Genomic DNA, 24,331 nt, shown 5'->3' with positions numbered 1-24,331 from the left:
CTACCTAACCTAACTAGTTTCAACTTTGTTGATCATACAATTTTGTCAGAGGGATGCCTCCTCCTGTGTATTGTATATCTTACATCTGTTCCCTGGATAAATGCACACTTTTATTCTTCAGGCGAGTATTCTGAGAATTATGAGCTGCTGTGTCCAGACAACACTAGGAGGCCATTAGATGGACCTAAAGATTGCAATTTAGGAAAACTCCCAGCTAATGCTGTGGTGACCAGGAGCGCTGGAGACAAAACTGCCGATATCACTGATTTTCTTCTAGAAGCTCAGGTAAGCAATAATGCATATAGTATAGTCAGGGTTATTTTTGGTCTGAAACGCCGTTCTTAAAGCTCTTTTGCTTTTTTGCAAAATTACATCATCAGGAACGGCGTTCTGGGACCTCTGCGGCCTGCCCTTCTGTCTGTCTCCTCCGCCACTGCTGAACCACGTCGCCACTGCCCTTCGGAGGAGAGGAGAGTGCATCACACGTCTCTCCTTCCCCTCACCGTGTCTCTGTGCCTGGGCCGTCAGTCAACCAGAGGTTGCGGGCCGGCTCCTGACTGGCTGCCAGCCTGCGAGCCACTGCACATAGCATAAACTACCTATCATCACATGCCCTATTGTGCCATTTACCCCTTTTAAAATGCACTTGAATATGATCTATAACTTAACAAAAACCTTATCTAAAATAAAGACACACACAAGAATTTTGACATTTCAAATTTGTCAGTTCTTTACTAGAAACCACCAAAAAAAAAAAAAAAACCTTAAATAGGCAATATGGCAAAGAGAAAGAAGGACATATGACCAGTGGCCAACAAGCCACTTAGCTAGGTCTCCACAAAGCTAAACTTGCAGGGCCAATTGCCCTTACACAGGAAGTGTAGTTTACCAGCCCCAACTCCCAAGACAATGCTGACAGCCAGGCAGTCAATGCCACTTATCCCAGATGGGTTGAAATAAACAAGTTCCATGCATTACTAGGGAGCGCACCCAAATGAACAGAACTTTAAATCAAACACTGGGTTGTCGTTCCTTCCCAATACAAAAGGAATGAGATAAAGTGATCACAGATAAGTCAATAATAGACTTCCCGAGTAACCCTACGGCTGTACAGAATGGTCAGCGGAACTAAGATGATGCCTGGTGCCATTTTGTGCATACTGTACAGGATCCAAGTTGTAGGCCGAGACACCCTAAATGTGAGACTCTGCATATTTGCTGCCACTCACCTCCCTAAAAACTAAAAAGTAATTTTTCAAACACGGCCTGTAACATGGTAGTAAGGAGTGATTGGCTGGTACTGTATCCATACCTCCCAACATTTTGAAATGTCTCAGTAGGACCCCCATGTGCTTCCAGAATTAGGGCGTGTCCTCCGACAAGGGTCCACGCCCTTGTTTTCTTCACTGTTGGGGGCATGGAGGGAATCCCCATTTCCCCATCACCAGACACTATCGGACACAAATAGCAAAGGCTTCCATGATTCCCAGCTACCCTAAATGTATACCCTCCAACATGGCCCATTCCATTAGGTACAAAATGCTCTGTTTCTGGACTTCCCTGCCAGTGGCAGTTGCAGAGGTGAGGCTGCAGCACAGTCCAATATTCAAAAAGGGGAGCCACACCTAATGCCACTCCAAACATCACTGTCCTGGACTCACTGGCAGTTAATGTGACCCCCCTCTTTGAATTTTGCTCTGTGCTGGAGTCCAACCTCTGTAACTGCCACTGGCAGGGAAGTCCAGGAACAGAGCATTTTGTACCTAATGGAATGTATCATGTTGGAGGGTATGTAAATGCTTCCTCCTCATATATCACTTTGATTTTAACCTGATGAATGTTCTGTATGTTTGTCATAGAGTAATCGCCGCTAGAGATTTCCATTCCTTGCAAAGAACAATAACTAGACTAAAAAGTGGTGGCGTTCCCATAGAAGCCAATCACATTCTATCTATCATCTCTATATTGCTTTCTTGTATGTTGTAGACAGAATCTGATTGGTTGTTATGGGCCATACCACCACGTGTCTGTTTTAGAAGCTTTAGTTAATTATCTACCATAGTGTAGATTGGGTGCAGTACGATTAATTGTCTTTCTGTTTATGTATTCACTGATCATAGAAAAAGCAATGTAACCTGTTTGGCTCCCAATATGGGAAACACCTGCTCTTCGAAGACAGCACCAAAAGTTTGATTCCTCTTCCATCAAAAATGGATGCTTTCCTGTTTTTGGGGGTAGATTGGATTCATGACATGAAAGCACTGACAGTGGGTGAGTAACACATCTGTAAATGAATTCCCCCACTTGTGTATGTATGTACAGTAAAATACTATGGGCCTCATTCAAATATTATTGCTGCCGACAGCCACTAGAGGGCGCCCAACAGAGCTATTCAAATGTAGCTCCATTGTGGCGCACCTGGCTGCCTGTGTTGGCACTTCAGCTCGCGTCCCCTTGGGGAGGAGAGCTGAATTGCATAAAAATTCCCCATTTAAAAGCTCATATGGGACATTTCGTTGCACACCAATTAGTTTGGTGGGGTTTAGCCAAAATGTGCGGCTAACCCAACCTCAATCAACATCAACAGCAACAAAAAAAAATCAATTGAGTTGCTTTATACAGGAGATAGGGAAGCATTATATCAATTGAATATCAATTGAATATGGCCCTATACTGTATACCGTATACTGTATGAAATAGATATTCATAGAGAAACAAACTGTACTCATTTTAACTCTTTTATACTTTTTTTTTAAAGTGCATCACTACTCCAACAATACAGTGCGCTGGTGTACGCAAAGCAAAGCGGAGAAGAAGAAGTGTGATGACTGGTCTGCTGTCAGCGGTGGGGCCATTAAATGCACAGTGGCGTCCTCCGCACACCAGTGTATTATACAGATTATGGTGAGTACATTACTGCATCACAGCGCTGTGGTCACGGGTTGCAATCCCACCACGGCCCTAATTGTGTGGAGTTTGTATATTCTCCCCATGCTTGCGTGGGTTTCCTCTGGGTCCACCAGTTTCCTCGCACAATCCAAAAATATACTGGCATAATTTATCGTCATTCAAAATACCGACAAGCATTGGCAGACAGTCAAAATGCTGACATGGTCAAAATGCCAACATTTGAAAAGTCAACATGTCAAAAAGTTGAGATGGACACTGTATAAGTGTACTGCATCCGCTGGCATGGCTTGCTGCACTCGCCATGCTTCGGCACCGTGCCTCATTGTACTCGGCACACTATTATAATCTATCTCTATCCCACTTGGATCGTGAAGTAAGAAAAAGACAGTTTCAAAGAAAAAAATCATGAAAAACTCATGTTGACATTGTAAATGTTGACATTTTGGCTGTGTCAGCATAATGAATGTCGGGATTTTCATCATATTTTGAGTGTCTGACAATGGTTGTCGGTATTTTGACCGTCGTTTTTTGACTGTTGGTGAATTGAATGCATGTCACTGGTAGGTTAATTGGCTAGAGACAAAAATGACCCCTAGTGTATAAGTGTGTGCGTGTACATGGCAAGACTGGATGGATCAGTTGGTTCTTATCTGCTATAAAATTCTATAGGCCAAATGTAATAGGGTGTGAGAATGAGAAAGTTGGAGAGTTTTCCCTTTTGTTTTTTAAATCAGCAATCATTTACACTGGAAAACAACTTTGATTTTGTCATGTGATAGATTGCCGCTTTAAAAAAATGGGAAAACTCTCCTAAAATCTCCCAATTTCTGATTCTCACACCCTATTACGTTTGGCCCTATATTTCTATGTTTAAGAATCAGCTCTTGGTGTTCTATTATGATATAACGGGAGACTAGTGGCTCCTTCTCTCCACAGAAAGGAGAAGCTGATGCAGTCAGGCTGGAATCAGATCACATGGAGGCAGCACTGAACTGTGGACTGACGGTAGTAGCAGAAGAGTATAACAACCAGGGTAAGACTGTGGACACTTTCAAGAACTCGTATAGCCCCATTATTCATTGCCATGTTGTCAGCCATTTTGAATTCTCTGGGTGACATTTAATAGGATGCGTTTTTTTTCGCACTTTCAAAATCGCCCATTATCGCACTTTTTTAAAATCGCATTTTTGCCATGGATTTGCATACATACACATACACACATCTCACTTTTACACCAACATACTCACCAATCCAGGATCCAGCACTGTCCACCCTCCTGCATAGCCGGCTCAGCCTGCACTGACAGCGGGCTGAACCGCCTTTCTCCGGTGCAGATAACAGCCTCTGTCGCGCTGTCCCTGAGCTACAGAGGCTGAGAGCATCTTGGGCTTATGCATCTCCATGGAGACGCATCGGCCAATCACGCAATCAGCCTGTGTAGCGCTGGGACAGCGCGACAGAGGCTGTTATCTGCACCGGAGAAAGCCGGTTCAGCCCGCTGTCAGTGCAGGCTGAGCCGGCTATACAGGAGGTTGGACAGCGCTGGATCCTGGATTGGTGAGTATGTTGGTGTAAAAGTGAGGTGTGTGTATGTGTATGTAATAAAGTTATACTTCTCTGTGTGTGTGTTTTCTTTTAACATTCTTTTTACAGGTGGACTACAAGTCCCAGCGGGCCCATTAATGCTCTGCATGCTGGGACTTGTGGTTCTCCTGTATAAAGCAATGTTAGGTATGTCAGATTTAACCCTATCAGGCCGGCGTCCACTGGCCACGGACACTGGTGACAGCCCCGGGCTTCAGCCCTGGACGGGTGAAGCCTGGGGGGGACCCCTTTATTTGGGGGGTCCCCACTCCTCCAGGTACCCCGTCCAAGGCTGACCAGCCACGGTGCTCATGTTTCGGCCGGGGGACCTTATGTAAAAAGTGTCCCCCGGCTGTGGCATGACACCGCGGGCTGTTGGAGCCCAGTGCTGGTTTCAAAATACAGGGGACCACCAGATTTTTTGTCCCCATATTTTTGGAACCAGGACCGGTCCAAGAGTCCGGGGCTGGTTATGCTCAGGAGGGGGACCCCACGCCATTTTTTTCCCAAAAAACACTTTAACACATTTTTTACCACAGGACCATGCACAGATCTCAATGATCTGTGCAGGGTTCTGGCCAATTCTCATATCAGAACCTGATCGTATTTTTTGGCGTTTTTAAGACACATTTCCCAAATTCGCATCTCTTTAAATATGCGAATTGTATACTTTTCAATGGGAAAACATCTGGATGCGAGTTACGGCGCTAGTAAAAATCGCACTTTCAGAAAGTGCGATTTCCCAGCAAAATCTGCTATTGTTGCCATTTTTCGCATCTCATTAAATATGCGAATTCGGGATTTCAGCCGTTTTTGGCGAAAATATCGCAAAAGTCACATTTTCGCAGCTCATTAAATGTCACCCTCTGTCTCTAAATAACACATTAAAAAAACACAATGTCACCTATTTACACAAGATGTACCAAACCATGTGTTGGTTTGGAGTGTGAATGTGAAAATTAAAAGTCTTCATTTTATAGCGTACAGAAACTGGGACAGTGCGGATGGTGTAATGGTTAACATTACTGCCTCACAGCACTGAGGTCATGGATTTAATTCCCACCTTGGCCCTAACTGTGTGGAGTTTCTATGTTCTCCCCATGCTTGCGTTGCGGGTACTCCGGTTTCCTCCCACAATCCAAAAATATACTGGTAGATTCATCTAACCCAACAATGAATCTGTGTGTGTGGGGCAGATTTATTAAGCTTGGTGAAGTGATAAAGTGTCCGTTTTTTATCAACGGCCAATCAGCTCCTAATTGTGAAGTTACAGGCTTGGTTTGAAAAATGACAGGTTGGAGCTGATTGGTCGGTGATAAAAACCATACACTTTATCACTTCACTGAGCTTAATAAATCTACCCCTCAGTGTGTGTGTGTGTGTGTGTGTGTGTGTGTGTGTGTGTGTGTGTGTGTGTGTGTATGTGGTAGGGAATATAGATTGTAAGCTCCACTGGGGTAGGGATTGATGTGAATGTTCTAATATTATCTGTAAAGCGCTGAGAAATATGTGTGCACTATAAATTTGCTGTTAATAACTATGAAGGGAAGGGACAGACCCCCTAATTATTATTAAAACTTAGTCAGCTTCAGGAACAGGTAAATGTGGCTATGTGCCTGTTCCCGAAGCTGGCTTAGTTCTGCTTGGTTTGACTTGATTTACATCGTCCTCCGCCAGTACATTCTGCAGAGGGAGATCAAGGATTATAGGTGTAGCAGCTTGCCAATGGAAATTGTTGTTATGCTTTTATATTCGTCTCAAATTTGTAAGTGCAAAGATGAATTAAAACCTTTTGTTTTATCAAAAGTGCTGCACTCTTATTTTATGTTTTATGGTCTTATTTGATTCCCTGTGGAGGGAATAAAGACCATTATCATTTCAGAGCCTGTATGACATCAATTTGATCCTCAGTATCATCAAAGGGAACAAGTCTATGTACTTAGTCATTTTTTTTACAACTATGGTCACATACAGTAGATATTTAAGGCATACTTGCATACCTCCCAACTTTGGAGGAGCCTGAGGAGGGACGAAGCTGCTGCGCGCCGCAGGCGTGTCGAAAAAATTTGCCCCCATATTGACGCCCCCATTTTGACGCTATGGGGGCATGACCCAGAGGCTCTGTGAGCCTCTAGCCATGCCCCCAGCCCCCTGGTTATGGGAATAGATGCTGTGCGCATGCGCACAGCGTTTATTCCCCGCTGCTTAGCAGCCGACAGGGGGGACTCCCAACAGCCCCCCCTTACCGCGGGACACTGTCGACCGCGGGAGGGACAGCGGGACAGGCCCTGATAATCGGGACTGTCCCGCTAAAATCGGGACTGTTGGGAGGTATGTACCTGCCTACTTTAGAAAACTAGTTTCAGGGAGATTATAGTTGGTAGTAGAATTTTGCACAGCGCCCCATTGAGGGGGCGTGTCATGCTCCACCCAAAGGGTGTCTCTAGTTCCATATACTGTATGGAGAGATTGTGAAAAGATATTGTGAATGTGGCACCTAGAAGCGTGGGTGTGCACTGCTACATCTGAGAGGAATCTTTTAAAATTACTTATATACAAATGTAGATGAGCCCCAAAGCCGTTGGTAAGAGCTACTATACCTGGTAAAGTGCTGGAAAATAGCACTGATGATTCAATGTAAATGTATCTGTCTCGTATTCCTTATTTTCACCAAAAATTGAACAGTGTAATGTGGGCTAAGTGACATGAGGGAGATTGCTAGAATAATGAGGGAGAGAGGGAGATTGCTGCTATATCAGGGAGTCTCCTGTAGAATGCATGAGGGGAGGTAACTATTTTAAGGGCACTACAAGGATGTGCAGGCTCTGATTTACTCTGATTTCAAAGCAGGATCTTATTGGCTATCAACTGTCAACAACTGTCATGTGATTTGGGATAGCCAATAAGATCCTGCTTTGAAATCAGAGTAAATCAGAACCTGCACATCTCTACTACAGGGAGAGTGCCATTTTATTCACACTATCCCAATTGTATCTGTATGCAGTACTCTATGACAACCTTTTGCCTACTTTAGCTAATAGGAAAGTTAATGAAATGAGTTAGAGAACAGAACACCTTATAGCAGGCATGCCCAAACTGTGGCCCTCCAGCTGTTAAACTGTGAAACTACACATCAGAGCATGCCTTGTACAAATAAAAGTTGTAACTTATTCATTCTGCTCTATTTTTTGCAGAGGACTTCACCCCATGCAGAACGCATGTATCACCCATAAAAGGTATGTACGCTGTGTGAAGCAATATTGTAGAAAATGTATTGTTGTTCAAAGAGAGGGTATGCTGGGAAGGATCCATGACGGATCCCTCACATAGCGCTGCGGTACGAAGCCCATACGCTTCTGGATTAGCTGGTGATTCCCTCCGCAGCGCTGCCACTAAGGAGGGGCAATAGAGACTACAGAAATGCGGTAAGACCCCCGATAACAAGTTTTTACCGCATTTCTAGTTTAGAGCACCCCGCCCAAAGTGAGGACAGATTTTACTTTCATTGCAAAGTGCTGCTGCTGTTGTCCCAGCAGGCTGGCTCCATATCTCCAGTCCCCATGATGCTAGGAAGAGGCATGAGGATATTCCATTCTCAACAGACTCATCAGGCCATGTCCTCCCAGTATCCATGAGGTCTGGAGAGGCAGAGCAGGCCCCTGTGACAGCAGATGTGTTTGCAGGGGTGTAACTACCATAGGTGCAAGGGGTGCAGCTGCTATGGGGCCCAGAGCTGAAGGGGGCCCATCTTTACTCTCCAAGTAATATGTTTTACATACATTTATCACCATCAGTTGGTAAATGGGGCCCTTACAAACTTTTGCTATGGGGCCTACTGATATATTCGAGTTAAGCCCCTGTGTGTTCGCATCAGTAAACTGCAAAGAAAGACAAAGCCACCCAGGGGACTGAGAAGGTGAGCATCCACCCCTACACTTAGTAGTACATGTCAGGGTGTGAGGGGTGGGACCACCGGACCATGCCCACCCACCCACCCACTTACCCTTAGGCCTACTCCCACCTCCAGGTCCATCACCCCACCCCTAGGTCTATAGTAGCATTTAAGGTTAGAACAAGTTGGATGGAATTGGGCAAAATCGGATAAGTGTATGGCCAGCTTCTCAAGTCTAAGGAAATACAATAATTGTTAGGACCCAAATCACTATTCTAGTGCAGGGGTTCTTAAACTCGGTTCTCAGGAACCCACAAAGTTCACATTTTCCAGGTCACCTGGCAGGTGCACAGGTGCATTCATTATTCATTGGCACATTTTAAATGATCCACAGGTGGAGCTAAAAATTTCACCTGTGATTCTGTGAGGAGACCTGCAAAACATGCACTGTGTGGGGTCCTGAGGAATGAGTTTGAGAACCTGTGCCATAATGTACCACTTCAGTATGGATCCAGCTTTTAGAAAATAAGTTGAAGCTAAATTAACCTAGAGCTACAGTATACTGTACATACAATATATATAAACTAAAGGTGGCCATACACACGCAGATTTATCTTCAGATCTGGCTGGTTGGAACAAAAACATGGTTATGGATGAGAGCAAATTACAGTTGACCATTTGCTTGGAAATGCTGGAAAACTGACAAACTGTCACACATCCATAACCATGTTTTTGTTCCAACCAGCCAGATCTGAAGATAAATCTTACTAGTGTATGGGCACCTTAACTCCTACTGCATACCCTCCAACTGCACCTTTTTGGCTGGCACAGTACCATTTATTTGGCCTGGACCAGCTTTGTACCGGGTTTCTGAGTATCCAACTATCTTTTGAAAGTGTAGGAAAGGGACATGACCACACCCCCTTTACCCGTGGCCATGCACCCTTTCTAAATTTGTACCGGTCTCTGCCCTAAAGATGTTAGGGATATGCTAGTGCCCAGAGTCTGCAGTTTGAGTGGAGGGGCTTGATGGAATCTGTGCACGGGCCTCCTCATCTCTTGATGCACCCCTGACCGCAGATATATTGTTCATTAATATTCCAAAAATAAGATATGGGCTTCAAAACAGAATGCCTCAACATGACGCAGCCCAAAACTTAAGGCGGAAAGAAAATCAATACTCCAAAACTAAGATGTGGTCTAGAACAAACCTATCTTTCTAGTGTGTATCCTACTTAAGACTAGAACACTGGTTTATATGACTTCGCAATTGTTTCATGTGCCTAGAGATAGAATATAATTATTGTTCTTGTGTTCTAGATTACGGCTCAGACTATGTTGTAGCCTTGGTTAAAAAAAGCAACAAAAATATTTCGTGGAATACCCTTAAAGGCAAGAAGTCCTGCCACACGGATGTAGATCACATCTATAGCTGGAGTGTGCCAGCCAGTCTGATCAGTAAGCAGACGGGCAACTGTGATATTGGTGAGTGCTAACATATACTGTCGGCATCTTCCACAACGAGTGGAAACAGCTACTGCAGTAACCATCAGAGGAGTCAGAGGCGTAAGTCCTAGAAGCTATGGAGACCCCTGCTCCTGGGCTCCAAGCCCTGAAGCACCTGAGTGGTTCACAGCGGGATCCAACTACTCTTCCAAGGGAATGCTGCGGTGCACTCACTGTTGATTTATACCAGCGGTGGGGAACCTCCTGCCCGCGGGCCGTATACGGCCCCCGCAGCCGGTCTGTCTGGCCCGCCGACCCACCCGCCCAGCGGCTACGGAGGGAGTCAAGTACAGGGGAAATCTCGCGAGAACTACCGACCTCTTGCGAGATTTCCCCTATACTTCACTCCCTGCACAGCCGTCGGACCACACAGACGGGCAATTCTTAAACTGCGGCAGCTGCCGGGGCTTTGTTGCGCTCACCATGCTGTCTGAGTAAGGGCAGTCGGGATCCCGACGTCAGGATGATTGTCGGGATCCTTACTGTCAATACCCTATACCACACCGGTTGCTATATGGCAACCAATCAGCATCTACTTACTTATTTAGCACATTCTAGAAGATAATAGATAGTAGCTGATTGGTGTCTCATAGCAACAACCCATCTGAAATTGAACTACTATCTTAGTAAATTTCCCCCTGTGAGTCTTATGGGGCCTACACACGGGGTGATTTGCTGATCGCTCAGAACGCTGTGTTCTGAGAGACCTGTCACGGTCAGTGTTCTCCGGTGAGCGCATCACTATAGCCCCTACACACGGAGCGATATAGGGGCATTTTCTAAGCAATCTAGTTAGATCGCATACAAAATACCCTGAAATCACTCCGTGTGTAGGGGCCATTACCCTGAGCTACTGGCGAGGTCACTATGCAATCCTGGAGCCCCGCCCATTAACTGCAGGCTCCAGTCCCTATAGACCAGCTGATCTAAATAATTCTGTAAGTCATGCGTGTATCTATACACAAGTACATACACATCCACACACCATGGGGGGGATTCTGATTGATTCAATAAGCAGCGAAAAAGTGCTGCTTAGGAAGCCTTCTAATGCCACCCGTTGCCCGCCACCCCTGTGAGAACGCCATGGCAACTATGCAAGTCAATGAAGGCGTCCTCACAGTAGCCCTGCACATGTGAATATGCATTGCAAATTCGCCAGGGACCTAATAAACCAAAATGAAGGCCCATTTTTTTTTTGGGGGGGGGGGGGGTTGCTGGGGGGCACACAACTCCAACTCCGGGCTACTGGGATGAACATACACAACTGTTTCATGATTTCGGCTGCTTCTCTAGACCCTGGCACAGAATTCTTGCCTACCCTCCTCCTGGCCCCTCGGAAAAGGGGGCAAGTCTCCCGAAACGCTGGGAGTTGCCATGGGCACGTCCACCTGCCGCCACCCTATGCCCCCCACCGATACTGGTGGGTGCGAACCGGTTGCCGAACTTGCAGTTCACCGTCCCGTTCACACCCAGCGCATGTACATGTGCAGAAATGTGCATTAGGAGAACAACGGTCCCCTGTGCAAATGCGTGGGGGACTGTGCAAATTAGTATCCGGACTATATTTGTTTTGGGAAAACAGAAATTGTAACACATAGCTAGTGAGTCCAGGGGAATTACAGTGATAATACTGTCATTTATCTGTCCTATACAGGTTCCTTCTTCAGCCAGAGTTGTGCTCCTGGATCGCCTATTGACTCCAACCTTTGCAAACTGTGTATTGGTGACCCAGGGAACCCCAGTGCAAATACAAAATGTTCTCAGAATGACAAGGAGGCTTATTACGGCAAAGCAGGTGCATTCAGGTACTGTGCATCCCAATATTTTCTGGAGCGTTCTTGAAATATTCTCAGGCAGTAAGTTCCACGCCTTTACTGCCCTTACCGCAAAGAACCCCTTTCCTTCTAACGGTATGACATCTCTTCTAGTTTATGTAAATGCCCTATTGACTTGGTCACTGAGTTTAGGGTAAAAAGGGTGCTTGATAGTTCCCTATATTGCCCTTTAATATATTTATACATGTTACGTGTTTCTCCTCTTAAATGTCTTTTTTGCTTAGTTTCCCCTTGTTAAACCTTTTCCAGTTCAATAATGTCGTCATATGTTTAGGGGGTGGAGCCTGCAAAGGGCAGTGTGCCTCTGCTGGCTCTACCCCTAAACATGTGATGTCATGACATGCACCTAGTGGGTGGAGCTGCTTGCTTTGAGAAGTAGAGCTAGAGTTCTAAGCTCCATGGGCTGTAGGGTGCCTGCCTGGAGCATCCCTTGGATACGCTGTGTGGCTCTGTAATTTTGCTACTGGCTGCAGCTCCCATTTTGGGGGCAGTACCATCCCCCACTCACACAACCCTATTTACAACCTTGATATTCCTTTACTCCTGTATATTTCAGTGAGTGGTGCTATTACACATGGCACAGGCCCTTAGAAAGTGGCTGACATTTTAGGTCAGTTGTGGGAAACCCATTATATATTATGTACTGAAATGTGCCCTTTCAGAGGATCCAGTTTCCAAATTTGTTTACTTTGTTTAAACAAATAATTATGAATTTGCCAGCTGTAAACTGCCAGAAATAATACATAAGCATTCTGCAATTGATATGTCATGAACAATTTGGACTCTGGATCCTCCAATGGGGCAGATTTCAGTACATAATATATATAATGGGTTTCCCACCACTGACCTACAATATCAGTCTCTTCTAAATGGTTACACTGCATGCCAAACTAAACTGCTTTGTATAGTATGATCTCTTGTGGGGGTCCTCTTGCCTGTTGGATCAGGATATATACAGTACAGGTTGATGTATTAAGCAGTGAAAAGATTGGACAAAGTGGAGAAGTTGCTAAGTAACCAATCAGTATCTCTCTTTTTATCGCATGCTACCTTGAAGCTGGGCTCCAGTCTTTCCCTGCTTGACACATCAATATCTTTATATGATACAAATCATATTTACACTATGTATATCTCTATTGATATATAGAAGTGGACATTAGGTCTCTTACATGACTTGTACTTTTGGTTTCAGGTGTCTAGTGGAAGCGGGAGATGTGGCTTTTCTATCACACAATGTTGTTTTTCAGAACACAGATGGTAAGTAACACAGATGCCTCATAGAATGCTAATTATTTGCAGCGCCCATAGCCCTGGTGCGTAGTTATGTGCTGATATTGATCTTCTTCAATGTCTATATTTACTAATTAAAAATATATATTTTTGTAATGGTAAAACTCTCTACCTAAATGAAGATACAATCACCAGTGCTGCAGTTTGGAATGCTAACACTAAGCACCTGCCCCACCTGTAAGACACAGCAAGCCCTACCAGGATGTGCACTGTAGCAGAGACCTGCAATCTGCGATTCCACTGTTATAATGCAATACCAGCCCCAGCCTGGTCAGCAACTTGTCCTATCACCCTATGTTTGGTTGATGGCTAGTGAGACCCATGAAAAATACAACTGAATCCCCCTCTTGCGCAGCAGCTGCCACACAATCTCAACACCAAAAAAGGGTCACCAGCCGTGAAGAACTAGACAATAGAAAGATGATCCAGTACGGGTTTTCCGAAGATGTGAATCACTGTCTGCTAATTAACAACACCTTTTACTTCCTGTTAAATGTTTGTTCAGAGAATAAGGATAGTCTTCCTAATGCCTTTTAATGGCTGGGTGATAGGCTGGGAAATGTGGGGATTATGTCAGGATTCTCTGGAGTGTACCCTTATTGTGAAGCATATGTGTTGCCTGCTGAAATCTGCCTTTGCTGTAACCTAAGAATTGGCAAGCTGCCTACCTGCTACAAATAAAGAACCAGAGTATTATATATATATATATATATATATATATATATATATATATATATATATATATATATATATATATATAATATACTCTGGTTCCTTATTTGTAGCAGGTAGGCAGCTTGCTATATATATTGTTCAGTTCTTATTAATGTCTGTCTCTACTCTGGTGACTATGGGCCTGATTCAGACCTGCTTGCTAGGCTGCGCATATTCGCTGCCTAGCGAGCACGCAAATGCCTCACTGCCGAACGCACGATCCTCCCCCAACCCCCAATTGCGTATGCTTACACATCCACTCGCATGCGGACGCACATAGGAAAATTCATTCAGTGGTCACTCACCATCAAATGATTTTTTCCTCTCTTCGTGGACAAAAAAGTCTATACTTACTTTTATCCTGGCCAAAATGGGGTGGGCACTGCGGTCATGTGATGTCAGCCACCCACCCCAACCAGGCATGGACACTCCTGCACCCAGTGGGGTAGATTTATGTACCGGCGATCAGGGGAATCTGCGCTATTCCCCGTGCGTTATAGCAGGGGATAGCGCTTCCCCTGATCTATCACACCCGCCGAGCGTTTACTCTAACGCCGGCGGTGTGGGGCAGGAGGCATAGCGCAGGGGCGATATTTTGCACTGCGCCCCTACCTCCTGCCAGATTTTTGAACGGTCAGCATCGCTGACCGTTCCGCCGCCTGCAGCTGTCGACTTCGCCAGCTGCAGGCGGCGATGCCCTATACCTAACAGCAGGGACAGCTCTGTCCCTGCTGCTGGCACTGAGCTGCGCTGGGATCTCGCGAGACTAGCGAGATCCCGCGCATGTGCAGTGAGCCGGCCGGGGGGAAAGGAGATGGCGCATCAGTAATAACTGATGCGCTGTCTCCAGGAGGGACATCGCCGGAGGGGGGAGTTAGCGCTCCCCCACTCCGGCGGCAAGATCTTAATAGATCTTGTCGGTGTCCCCTCCTGCTTCGCCTCGCTAATGAGGCGAAGCAGGAACTGTTATAGCGGCGCGATAGGCGCCCCTATAATAAATCTACCCCAGTGTTTCTATGGGCGTGCCATGCCCACCCCTTCCCACCCACTATTAAGCAAATGCCCCAGCGAGTGTGAAACTCGTCAAAGGCGTTCACTCCGAGAGTTTGCGCATGTATAAACCCCAAACATCGGCCAGGGTAGCAAATTTAGACCAGAGCGATCAGAATCACCCCTTATATTTGATGTGTATATGGCCTACTCAAACAAGAACATGAGCAGGCTATCAGCCAAGACCATACGCCAGGCATCTGCCATTGTGGCCCTGGCTTCAGAATCCCATTTCAAATACTAAGAGAATGATCTGTGACCAAAGCAATAAACCTTTAAAGTCAATTTTCTAATGCACTAATGGAATAAGTTATTTCTTCTTTACTAGGTAAGAACCCTGCAGTTTGGGCAAAAAATTTGAAATCAGATGATTTTGAGTTGTTATGTCTTGATGGTTCTCGTGCCTCAGTCCACGACTTCAAAAACTGCAGCATTGCAAGAAACTCGTTTTTTGCCATTGTATCTCGTGAGGAGAGTGTCGATGATGTTGAAAGGATTGTGCGTAATCAGCAAGTAAGTGTCTGATGATATTAGGCCTAATACCAATTTGACATAAAGCAAATAAGCACTATGCTCCTGGGAAAAACCATGTAGCCAGGGAGAGGAGGAGGTCATGTGCAGTCTCCGTCCAGGCCTCCTCCTCTGTACTCTGGGCACTCAGGTCGGAAGTAGACCCTAGCGCTGTCCCACAGTTAATGTGCATGTGCAAATCCCTGGGAAAATGGCATAGTATCCATTTTCCAGATGGTATTTGCAGTGCTGCTTATTGAGTCTACTGTATCAGCCTTGCATGTCTACCAACTGGACCGGCTCTACCACTAGGGTGCCAGGATCTAGGGGGCGCCACCGAGTCTGATCCCTGGGATAGAGCCAGGTAACTATGTGCGTGCACCACAGAGCTCCAGTGAAAGAGCAGCGGTCACACTTGGATCACAATGTGAACCGCACCGGTGCTGCTGTACATGCAGGTGTCCCTTTAGTGCTGTTAGTCCAGAGGCAGGCGTCTCTATTGCCTCTGGGAGTTACACCCCTGGGGCACTAGGTGGATGTTTTGCCTAGGGTGTTGAGAAACCTTAAATCGGCCCTGTCTACTATTATCAGCTCAGATTGTGTCTGTAATAGTAGCAGTTTGGAGGCAAATGCCCTCCTGCCTCACTAGCCAGTCCTCTCCTGGACCCTGTGGGACTATTATTATGGTAACCTGGAACTGCAGCCCCATCTGACCCAAGAGAAGTGGTTAATAAGCATGCATAAACGGTATCCGGACTGGTCATGGACAAACACATCATAGACAGTCATATGGTCGACCACTAATGGTCAACAGGGTCAAAACATCGACAGGCAAAATGTCGACATACAATAGGTGGACATGGTCTAAAGGTCAACATGGAAAAGGTTGACAGGCAAAAGGTCGACAGGGTTTAAAGGTCGACAGAGTTTAAAGGTCGGTAGGCAATAGGTTGATATGGTCAAAAGGTCGACATGGAAATGTCGACATGAAAAAGGTCGACATGCATTTTTTTACAACATTTTCAGCCGACATGTGCCGACAGGCGGTATTTCATGCCCTACCATCCACTAGGGCGTGGTAAGAGAACAAAATAGTGTGCAGAGCGCAGCAAGGCACAGGGCCCAAAACATGGTGAGCCATGCGAGGGGATGCGGTATAGACAGTGTCCATGTCGACCTATGTCGACATAGACACCCTAAAAACATTAAAAACTCATGCCGACCTTTTTCCATGTTGACCATTTTAATGTCGACCTTTTGACGATGTCAACCATTAGTGGTCGACCATATGACTGTCTATGATAAGTCTGTCTATCATCCATACCATAACCGCATAAACAGTCACTCAAACAGACCAGCATGCAGATGCAAATCTCCTGTCTAGAAGCATATGTCTTGCATGGGTGTAGAGAGCTGTGGTGAGTTCAGGTCATTTTCATGGGAGGCATGGCCAGGCCACTTATGCAAATGTAATGTATGTTTAAAAAATTATTTTTAACATTGCAAAGACTTAGGGGAACACTATCATGCCCCTCAGCCAGTGTGATTGCCCCACTACCTTTCCACACAGGCAGAGGAGATGTGGCAGTGCATGTCAGTAGCGTAGCTATAGCACCGCAGATCCTGGGGAGGCGCTGAGAGAAAGTGTGGGTGCCAGGGGTCTGCGGGGCTATGGTTACCCTGCTGCAGTGTCTGTGTCCAGGACTCACTGTTACTGGTCTGTGTGGTCCCGGCTCTCCTTGTCGCCTCTGCTGCAGTGAAAACTGACCTTCCCAAAATGGCTGCCCCCATACATACTGTAAGACATTTTTTTAGGATGCTAGAAGAGGCGGCGGTGGCCTCCTCTAGCATCCTTAAAAACGGTTTGCCATTTTGGGAGGGTCCGTTTTCATTAGGAGAAGAGGAGCGCCAGACCGCGGCACAGTTCCAGCCAAAGAATGCGGCGGCAGCAAGCGTCATGCGGAGGGGTAAGGAGAGGGATGGTAACTTTACTCGGGGGGGGGGGGGGGGGGGCACCACTGCGGAAAACGGTGGGGGGGGGCACAGTTTTATTAGTTACGTCACTGGTGCATGTGTTATAGGTGCAGGAGGGATGGATTTCAATACGCAGTTATGATAACTATCAGTAGCACTATCTAGCCATTTCTGATTGGCTGCTTGAATATAAAACACTTAAGCTGATAGATCTTAAATCATTACATTCATGAATGTAGCTTTAGTGGGTGCCAGGGCTCCATCACTATGGGGTCGATGGGCCTCATACACAGGTTATATAGTTTAGAAAGACACACAAAAAATATCCCATGACTGGAGATCTTTACACTGCACGATAACAGCGCCCAATATGGGCCATATGCAGTGCACACAAAACATGGCCCAGAGTGATTTACCAGACTCCTCCAGCAGCAATACCATATTTAAGCATTGATCATGCTTCCATTCCACTGTCTCTGCCTAAAATGAAGCCAGATGCAGTCTGTGAGGCTGCTCTGGCTTCAATGTGACTGGCAGTGACTTCCTATTGGAAGCCTGACCTGACAGTCACTCAAGGCAGTCCTATTGGGAGGTGTTCCCTCCCTCTGGGATGCCTCTCTCTGCGCAAGTGCAAGGCAGTCCCCAAAATGGGTTCTGCACATGCGCAGTACTGTGGACCACGCTGTGCATGCGCCGGACCCAACAACCTGCAAAGGCAGCCCATGGAGGCTTGGGCAGCGCATGCACAGTATGTATAAAGGTACTGCGCATGCACTGCCCCGTGCAGGGGACCGGCGGCCGGCGAGCGCGGCAGTGGGGGGGGTGCATTGCAGCAGCCCCCCTCCTCCAAAACGATAAGAGCCGCCACTGCTTCCATTATTATGTCACCCAATGATTTTATTATTGCATCAATCCTTTAATAATCTTAACATCATAAACTAAACAAATAGATTCTAAGTGGTAAATAGCGAGCCAGAAGTGTGGCAAAAGAGGTCACAGCTGTGATTTATTGACCCAAAAAGGTCTTCCGGGATTGAAAAAAATACCCCGGGATTGGCATCCCTAAGTGCAACCTTAGCCACAGCCAGATAAAATAGTTAGATTCATTGGTGCTGCACTCACCCCAGTGCAAACGAGATTGGATAGTACCCAGGGGTTAAAGTGAGGGGGAACAGGGTGGAACTGAGTTCCACCACCTCTAATGGTGAGGTGGAACATTTTAACCTCCACATTGGCCCTGCACAGTAATTCTTACAGGAAAGCATTCTAGTTTGCAGGGGGGATGCCATAAACCCTACCACTGACACTGTCTCTGCCTAATGGGGGAAGGTGAGGGGGTATAATTACAGTAGGTGGCATAAAGAAATGAGTTCCCCCACCTCTGCATGACCACTTTATGCCCTGATAGTACCACTTCCCTTCAACTGGCATAGCACTGACACCTCACTGAGATGGAGACCAGATCCTCCCCTGAGGTAGAGACAAAATGTACAGGTCTCAAAGGGGTCAAAGAGGAAATGCCACTTAACCAGCCTTGCATTACATAACACCAGAGAGGTGCAATGCTTTCCACCGAACTGCTATTCTGTACATTTCAACAAAAATAAGAGACCTACAAACAAACAAGTGGGTGGTCGGTTGAGTGGGCATCTCAAAACTGTGAGAAGAAAAATAGCATATAAATGTTGCATCATCACTAGTGTTTAGAATGTATTAATGTTTATCATTTTTATTTTTTATTTTTTTTATTTATTACAATAAATATTGTTATATTACTGTAATGTAAACCAAATTGATCACTTTTTTTAACCTAATTTAAATATTTATTATTACATTTGACCATTAGTGTACTATCGCTCCACCTTCTTTTTTTCTTTTCCTTCTTTACCAATTGCTAGGGAACTGGCCTTCCCTTTGTGTGAGCAGCTGGCCTAGCACCCCAATTGTAGGTGCCCACCTTCCCTTCTTTTGAAGGAAAGAAATACCCTTTTTTCCAATTTAAATTGTTATGTCATTATAACGGTGCTTAGGCTAAAGTGCACATTATAACGAGATGTTATCAGTCAATTAACTATTTGATTTTTACAGAATTTGCACTAGATATTTTAATAGTACATGATAAATATACCTTAACACTGAGAAGGTAATGATGCAATGAAATGATTGTTAGTTTTCTATCACACGCCTGACACCAGCTTACGTTCCTTTGCAGTCCCTGTATGGACGGAATGGGTTTCAGAAAGACATATTTCAGCTGTTTTCGTCACCGAAAGGCCAGAATCTCCTGTTCAGTGCGCACACACAATGCGTGCTCGACTTTGATTATATCCCTGAAAAAAATATTTATGTTGATTATTTTGGTAAACCCTCTTATGACATCCTGAAACGATGCCCAGCGAAGACAGGTACGTTTTCCAATCTTTATTTCTCATCATGGTAAAGATTGTTTCCAGTTTAGTATAAAGCCATCATTCCATTCAGATTAAGGGGTCGATCCTATTAGTGCCGAAGGGTGTTAGTTGCCGTTCGGGTGCCGTTTAAACGCTGAAAACAGCACCCGAATGAAGCCGATCTCGCTCCCTTCGCCGAATTCACTTAAAATTGCTCCCACCCCTAAGGAGGTGCGAGCACTTTGTAAGCAAATTCAGTCTGCCGTAAAGCGTGCCCGCTGACGTGAGGATTCGCGAGTGCAAATTATCCGCACCTAATAGGATCGACCCCTTAGAATAAAACTGCAGGATTTATTAAGCTAATCGTATTTCACTTTATATGATTCAAGTCTAGACAGGATGATTTGTAACACGCCCTTAGCCATTTCTTGACCAGTATGAGTAGTATTAGGCATTAAAGGGCCTTATTTTGGTTCATTCTTTCTGACAAAATCCTTCTTAGATGGGCAAAACCATGTGCACTGCAGGTGGGGCAGATGTAACATGTGCAGAGAGAATTAGATTTGGGTGGGGTTTTACTTCAAAGTGAGATCTATATTGCAGTGTAAAAATAAAGCAGTCAGTATTTTCCCTGCACAGAAACAAAATTACTCACCCAAATCTAATTCTCTCTGCACATGTTACATCTGCCCCCCTGCAGTGCACATGGTTTTGTCCATCTAAGAAGGATTTTGTCAGAAAGAATGAACCAAAATAAGGCCCTAAAGTGATCACAGTGGGCAGATATTCTGTTGGCCAAAGCAGCAGTTATGAGAATCCGGGTCGGCTTTCCCGCTAGGTAACCTAGGTACCCGCCTAGAGCTCAATGGGTATCAAGGGTCCGTGGATGGGCCCCAGAAAATCCAACCCCCCAAACAGGCTTTCCCAGAAGTTGAGTATCCCTTATCCAAAATGCTCAGGACTAGAAGCATTTTGGATAACAGATTAGTCCATATTTTTAAATATTTTTATATTTGAATGAGATATCTTGAGGTATCTTGTATTTATATTCTATAAGCACATCAAACACATGAAATACACACAAGTATATTGTATTTGTTCATGAAACATTGGGCCTTATTCTGATCGGTGCGACCGGATCCGATTATGCGGCCAGGACCGTGCGTGCGAAACCCCGACTTCCATACGGATCGCCAACTCCGTCCGTACGCGGTAAGAAGCTGGCCGAACGGACCGCACGTGTATTTTTCACGGAATACGCCTCCTCCATCTAAGGGAACCTCCCCCATCATTCGATGGTCGCAGGACCGAGTGCTCCACCAGCTCCCGCAACCTCAGACCACATGGACATTTTTCCGTGCAAAAGCAGGGATCTGGGCGGGCAGCTGACATCCGGCGATGTCATATGTCCGCCCCCTACACGTGCGTCACGGCCGCATTACCATACGTACGCCCAGCGTTTGCATGGGAACGCCCATGAAACGCGGGGCGTATGCATATGGTAATGAGCCCAAATAGCCCTTCACGCCCCTCTCCACCCCCCTGTTTGGAGTGTTCACATATCATGCGGGATTCGGCCGTACGCCCCGCTCGCACATGCGCAGAGACGCCTCTGCACATGCGCAGACACAAAACATCGGCGGGCCGAACGCACGCGGATATATCCGCACCGACCAGAATAATGGCCCAAGTTTTAAAACATAAAACAAAGTTTGTGTACTATCTCAGGTCCCCAGTAGTGCCAGTTACATATCATGTCCCCAGTAGTGCCAGTTACATATCATGTCCCCAGTAGTGCCAGTTACATATCATGTCCCCAGTAGTGCCAGTTACATATCATGTCCCCAGTAGTGCCAGTTACATATCATGGCCCCAGAAGTGCCAGTTACATGTCATGGCCCCAGTAGTGCCAGTTACATATCATGCCCCCAGTAGTGCCAGTTACATTTCATGTACCCAGTAGTGCCAGTTACATATCATGTCCCCAGTAGTGCCAGTTACATATCATGTCCCCAGTAGTGCCAATTACATATCATGTCCCCAGTAGTGCCAGTTACATATCATGGCCCCAGAAGTGCCAGTTACATGTCATGGCCCCAGTAGTGCCAGTTACATATCATGCCCCCAGTAGTTCCAGTTACATATCATGTCCCCAGTAGTGCCAGTTACATATCATGTCCCCAGTAGTGCCAGTTACATATGATATCCCCAGTAGGTTTTTAGCACACAAAAAAACTACATTTTGGAAATTATTGTTTTCGGAAGTATTTGGATAAGGGATACCCAACCTGTAATAGATTCTTGAAATTTGATTATGCTTGCAACATGTCTGCCTGCACGGTGCACAATGCAAAATACAAATGAAACAAGGGCTACATTAAAGTGTAGAAGCTGCAGTGGTTCAAATTAAAGAAATAATGTTGAGCTTACTGCAGCTGATTGCATTGACTGAAGCAATATAAAAAGAGAAGTGTGCAAGTGCCCATCAGCGGAGTATTCACACACTTCCTCTAAATACCAGTAACCTGGCTAATAGGTGCGTTTTGCAGGTAAAATATTTTCAGGGGTCTACACTCCTTATGTTAATAATTTTAAGAGAATATACCAGATCTTAGTTCTGCTACCTCAATATTAACATTGGAGCATCTTCTAGTTTTATTTTGGTGTCACCGTGTAAAGGAATCTCAGAGACCATGACATTTTTTTCTACCATAATGTAGAGTAGTGTTACACAAGCAATACTTAATATAATGTTCTTTAGCCTGTAAGCACAAGGTACATGGGGGGGGGGGAATGCCGAGGTGGAGATGCATGTCTAGGGGTGTGGCCAGATTCCAGAGGGGGTGTGGCCAGCCAACACAGAGGCTTGGCTAACCATTAGAGAGTGTATGGTCTTGGCCCAATTATAAAAATATTCCATGCATGATAAATTAGCAGATTAATACACTGTAGAACATACACTATAGTCCAGTGCAGTATAATGTATAATTCAAATGCACACACTTGAGTCTGATCTGATGGTTGTATTTCCATAGCTAGTAACTGGAATCCCATAGAAACCGCATCATTTTACACTTTTGACTTCAGGAGGTGAGATATGTAGCCACAGACAAATGGATATTATAACATGTTTATTCTGACCAGATGACACAGGGGAGCATCTAGAGAGGAGGAGGTCCATGTGCAGTCTCTGTCCAGACATCCTCCTCTTTAGCCAGCAGAGCAAGAGAATGGGGGCACTAGAGTCAATGGGAGATTCTAGCGCTGTAACAAGTCTAGTGCAGGTCTCTAGGAAAATGGCATGGCTGCCATTTTCCCAGTGAATTTCCTACTGCGCCACGCACTGATGCAGAGCTCAGGAGGGTAAGTATCAAAAAAATGGGGCCCACACATACTGTATTTATTACAGATACACCATTGGATGAAAGATATTATCAAAAGTCTATTTTAGTTCTTATGTGATTCGCTCATCATCTTACTCTGCTTCCCTCTACAGGACTGGCCTACGCTTGCGCATTTGACAGATATTGATCAGAAGACTTAGTCCTGCGGATTTGTGCATCATTGTGCTTCCATCTTGTCCCATTCCTCTATTTGTACCTCATAATTTCAGTCTCACAGACCTTGGTATCCTTGTTCTTTCTTGTTCAAAATGGTCTTTTTGTCCCAGTGTGATATCTGTGCTATTCCTTTTTGTATCCAATTGCAGGACAATGTCACCTCTAATGTTAAATCCCTTCCCTCCACCCCCATCCAAGCAGGAGTAACTATCAGAATTTTGCTGATTAAAGTATACCATGCTAAAGTAGGCAGCATATGTGAATAATGGTTCTAGATAGGTAGTGTTTAATTTGCATATCTGGTCTGTTATTTTTCATTAAATGCATTAATGTCCAGGCATTAATACTAGTTTGCAAAAATATATTGATTGTTCCCGTTTGCTCTTTCAGCCATATAATTACCTGTATCGCCAGCCACAGTTTTGTTTTTTTTGTTTTGTTCCTGGTTAGTTTGCCCCAGAGAAGGTCTGGGTCCTATCCTGGGGCAATAAATATAAATGACTGTCAGCTGAAATACATTTCTACATATCACAGAATCAAGCAAGTATTCACTTCAACCATGTACAACCACTTATTTCAATTGTAAGGCGCCACCGAATGTTCAGTAGCTATATAAGTAATAAAATAAAGTGGAAAATTCCTTTATTATTTTATATTTTATTGAAAATAAATGTGGCATAATTAGGCTTAAATACATTTTTTTTGTTTGGGTCCCGCACTGGATACTCCTCTATGTTGACTTGAAATCCATCAATTTCTTAAGTGGAGTGAATAATTCAATCTAAGTCCAAGGGGGAGATTCTCTAAGCAAGAAATGCGGTAAAAACCCCGTTACCCTGTAAGCATCCCCCGCTGGGTTAACGCGGCGGGGGGCATCGCCAGAAAAATCTGGCGATGCCCCAGAGAAGTCAATGGGCTTCTACCGCATCCCACCGCCGCCCGGCAAAGACCCCTCGCACGGACCCCCGCCGCCCCCTCACCTGTGTCCGGGCAGCACAGCGCAGTGCTGCCCGGACCTGTGACCTCCTCCCTGCACTGATCCTCTTCCGGGTGCAGGGAGGAGGAGAGCTGCCGAGACCTGCTGGGACCCGGCGACTCTCACCGCAAAGGACGGCT

The 24,331-nt window shown here is 45.4% G+C and overlaps 1 protein-coding gene across 11 annotated transcripts in view; it reads left to right on the top strand.

Annotated features, from left to right (window-relative positions):
• Window positions 1–23,860, top strand: part of LOC146064649 (uncharacterized) — an 81,941-nt gene extending 58,081 nt beyond the window's left edge. For all 11 annotated transcript variants that reach the window (XM_083178406.1, XM_083178402.1, XM_083178398.1 and 8 more), the window contains 11 exons: window positions 122–285; window positions 2,121–2,271; window positions 2,759–2,904; window positions 3,847–3,943; window positions 7,689–7,730; window positions 9,707–9,871; window positions 11,547–11,697; window positions 12,920–12,984; window positions 15,110–15,294; window positions 19,478–19,670; window positions 23,152–23,860. In XM_083178406.1, coding sequence (XP_083034532.1) covers window positions 122–285; window positions 2,121–2,271; window positions 2,759–2,904; window positions 3,847–3,943; window positions 7,689–7,730; window positions 9,707–9,871; window positions 11,547–11,697; window positions 12,920–12,984; window positions 15,110–15,294; window positions 19,478–19,670; window positions 23,152–23,186 — 1,394 coding nt within the window. In that variant the 3' untranslated portion in view covers window positions 23,187–23,860. The remainder of the gene's footprint in view (window positions 1–121; window positions 286–2,120; window positions 2,272–2,758; window positions 2,905–3,846; window positions 3,944–7,688; window positions 7,731–9,706; window positions 9,872–11,546; window positions 11,698–12,919; window positions 12,985–15,109; window positions 15,295–19,477; window positions 19,671–23,151) is intronic.
• Window positions 23,861–24,331: the final 471 nt, after the last annotated feature.

This window comes from Crinia signifera, chromosome 3, assembly GCF_055691185.1.
Source record: "Crinia signifera chromosome 3, ASM5569118v1, whole genome shotgun sequence".
NCBI classification, from domain to species: domain Eukaryota; kingdom Metazoa; phylum Chordata; class Amphibia; order Anura; family Myobatrachidae; genus Crinia; species Crinia signifera.
The sequence above is the reverse complement of the archived record's forward strand: the minus strand, read 5'-3'. Positions and strand labels throughout refer to the sequence as shown.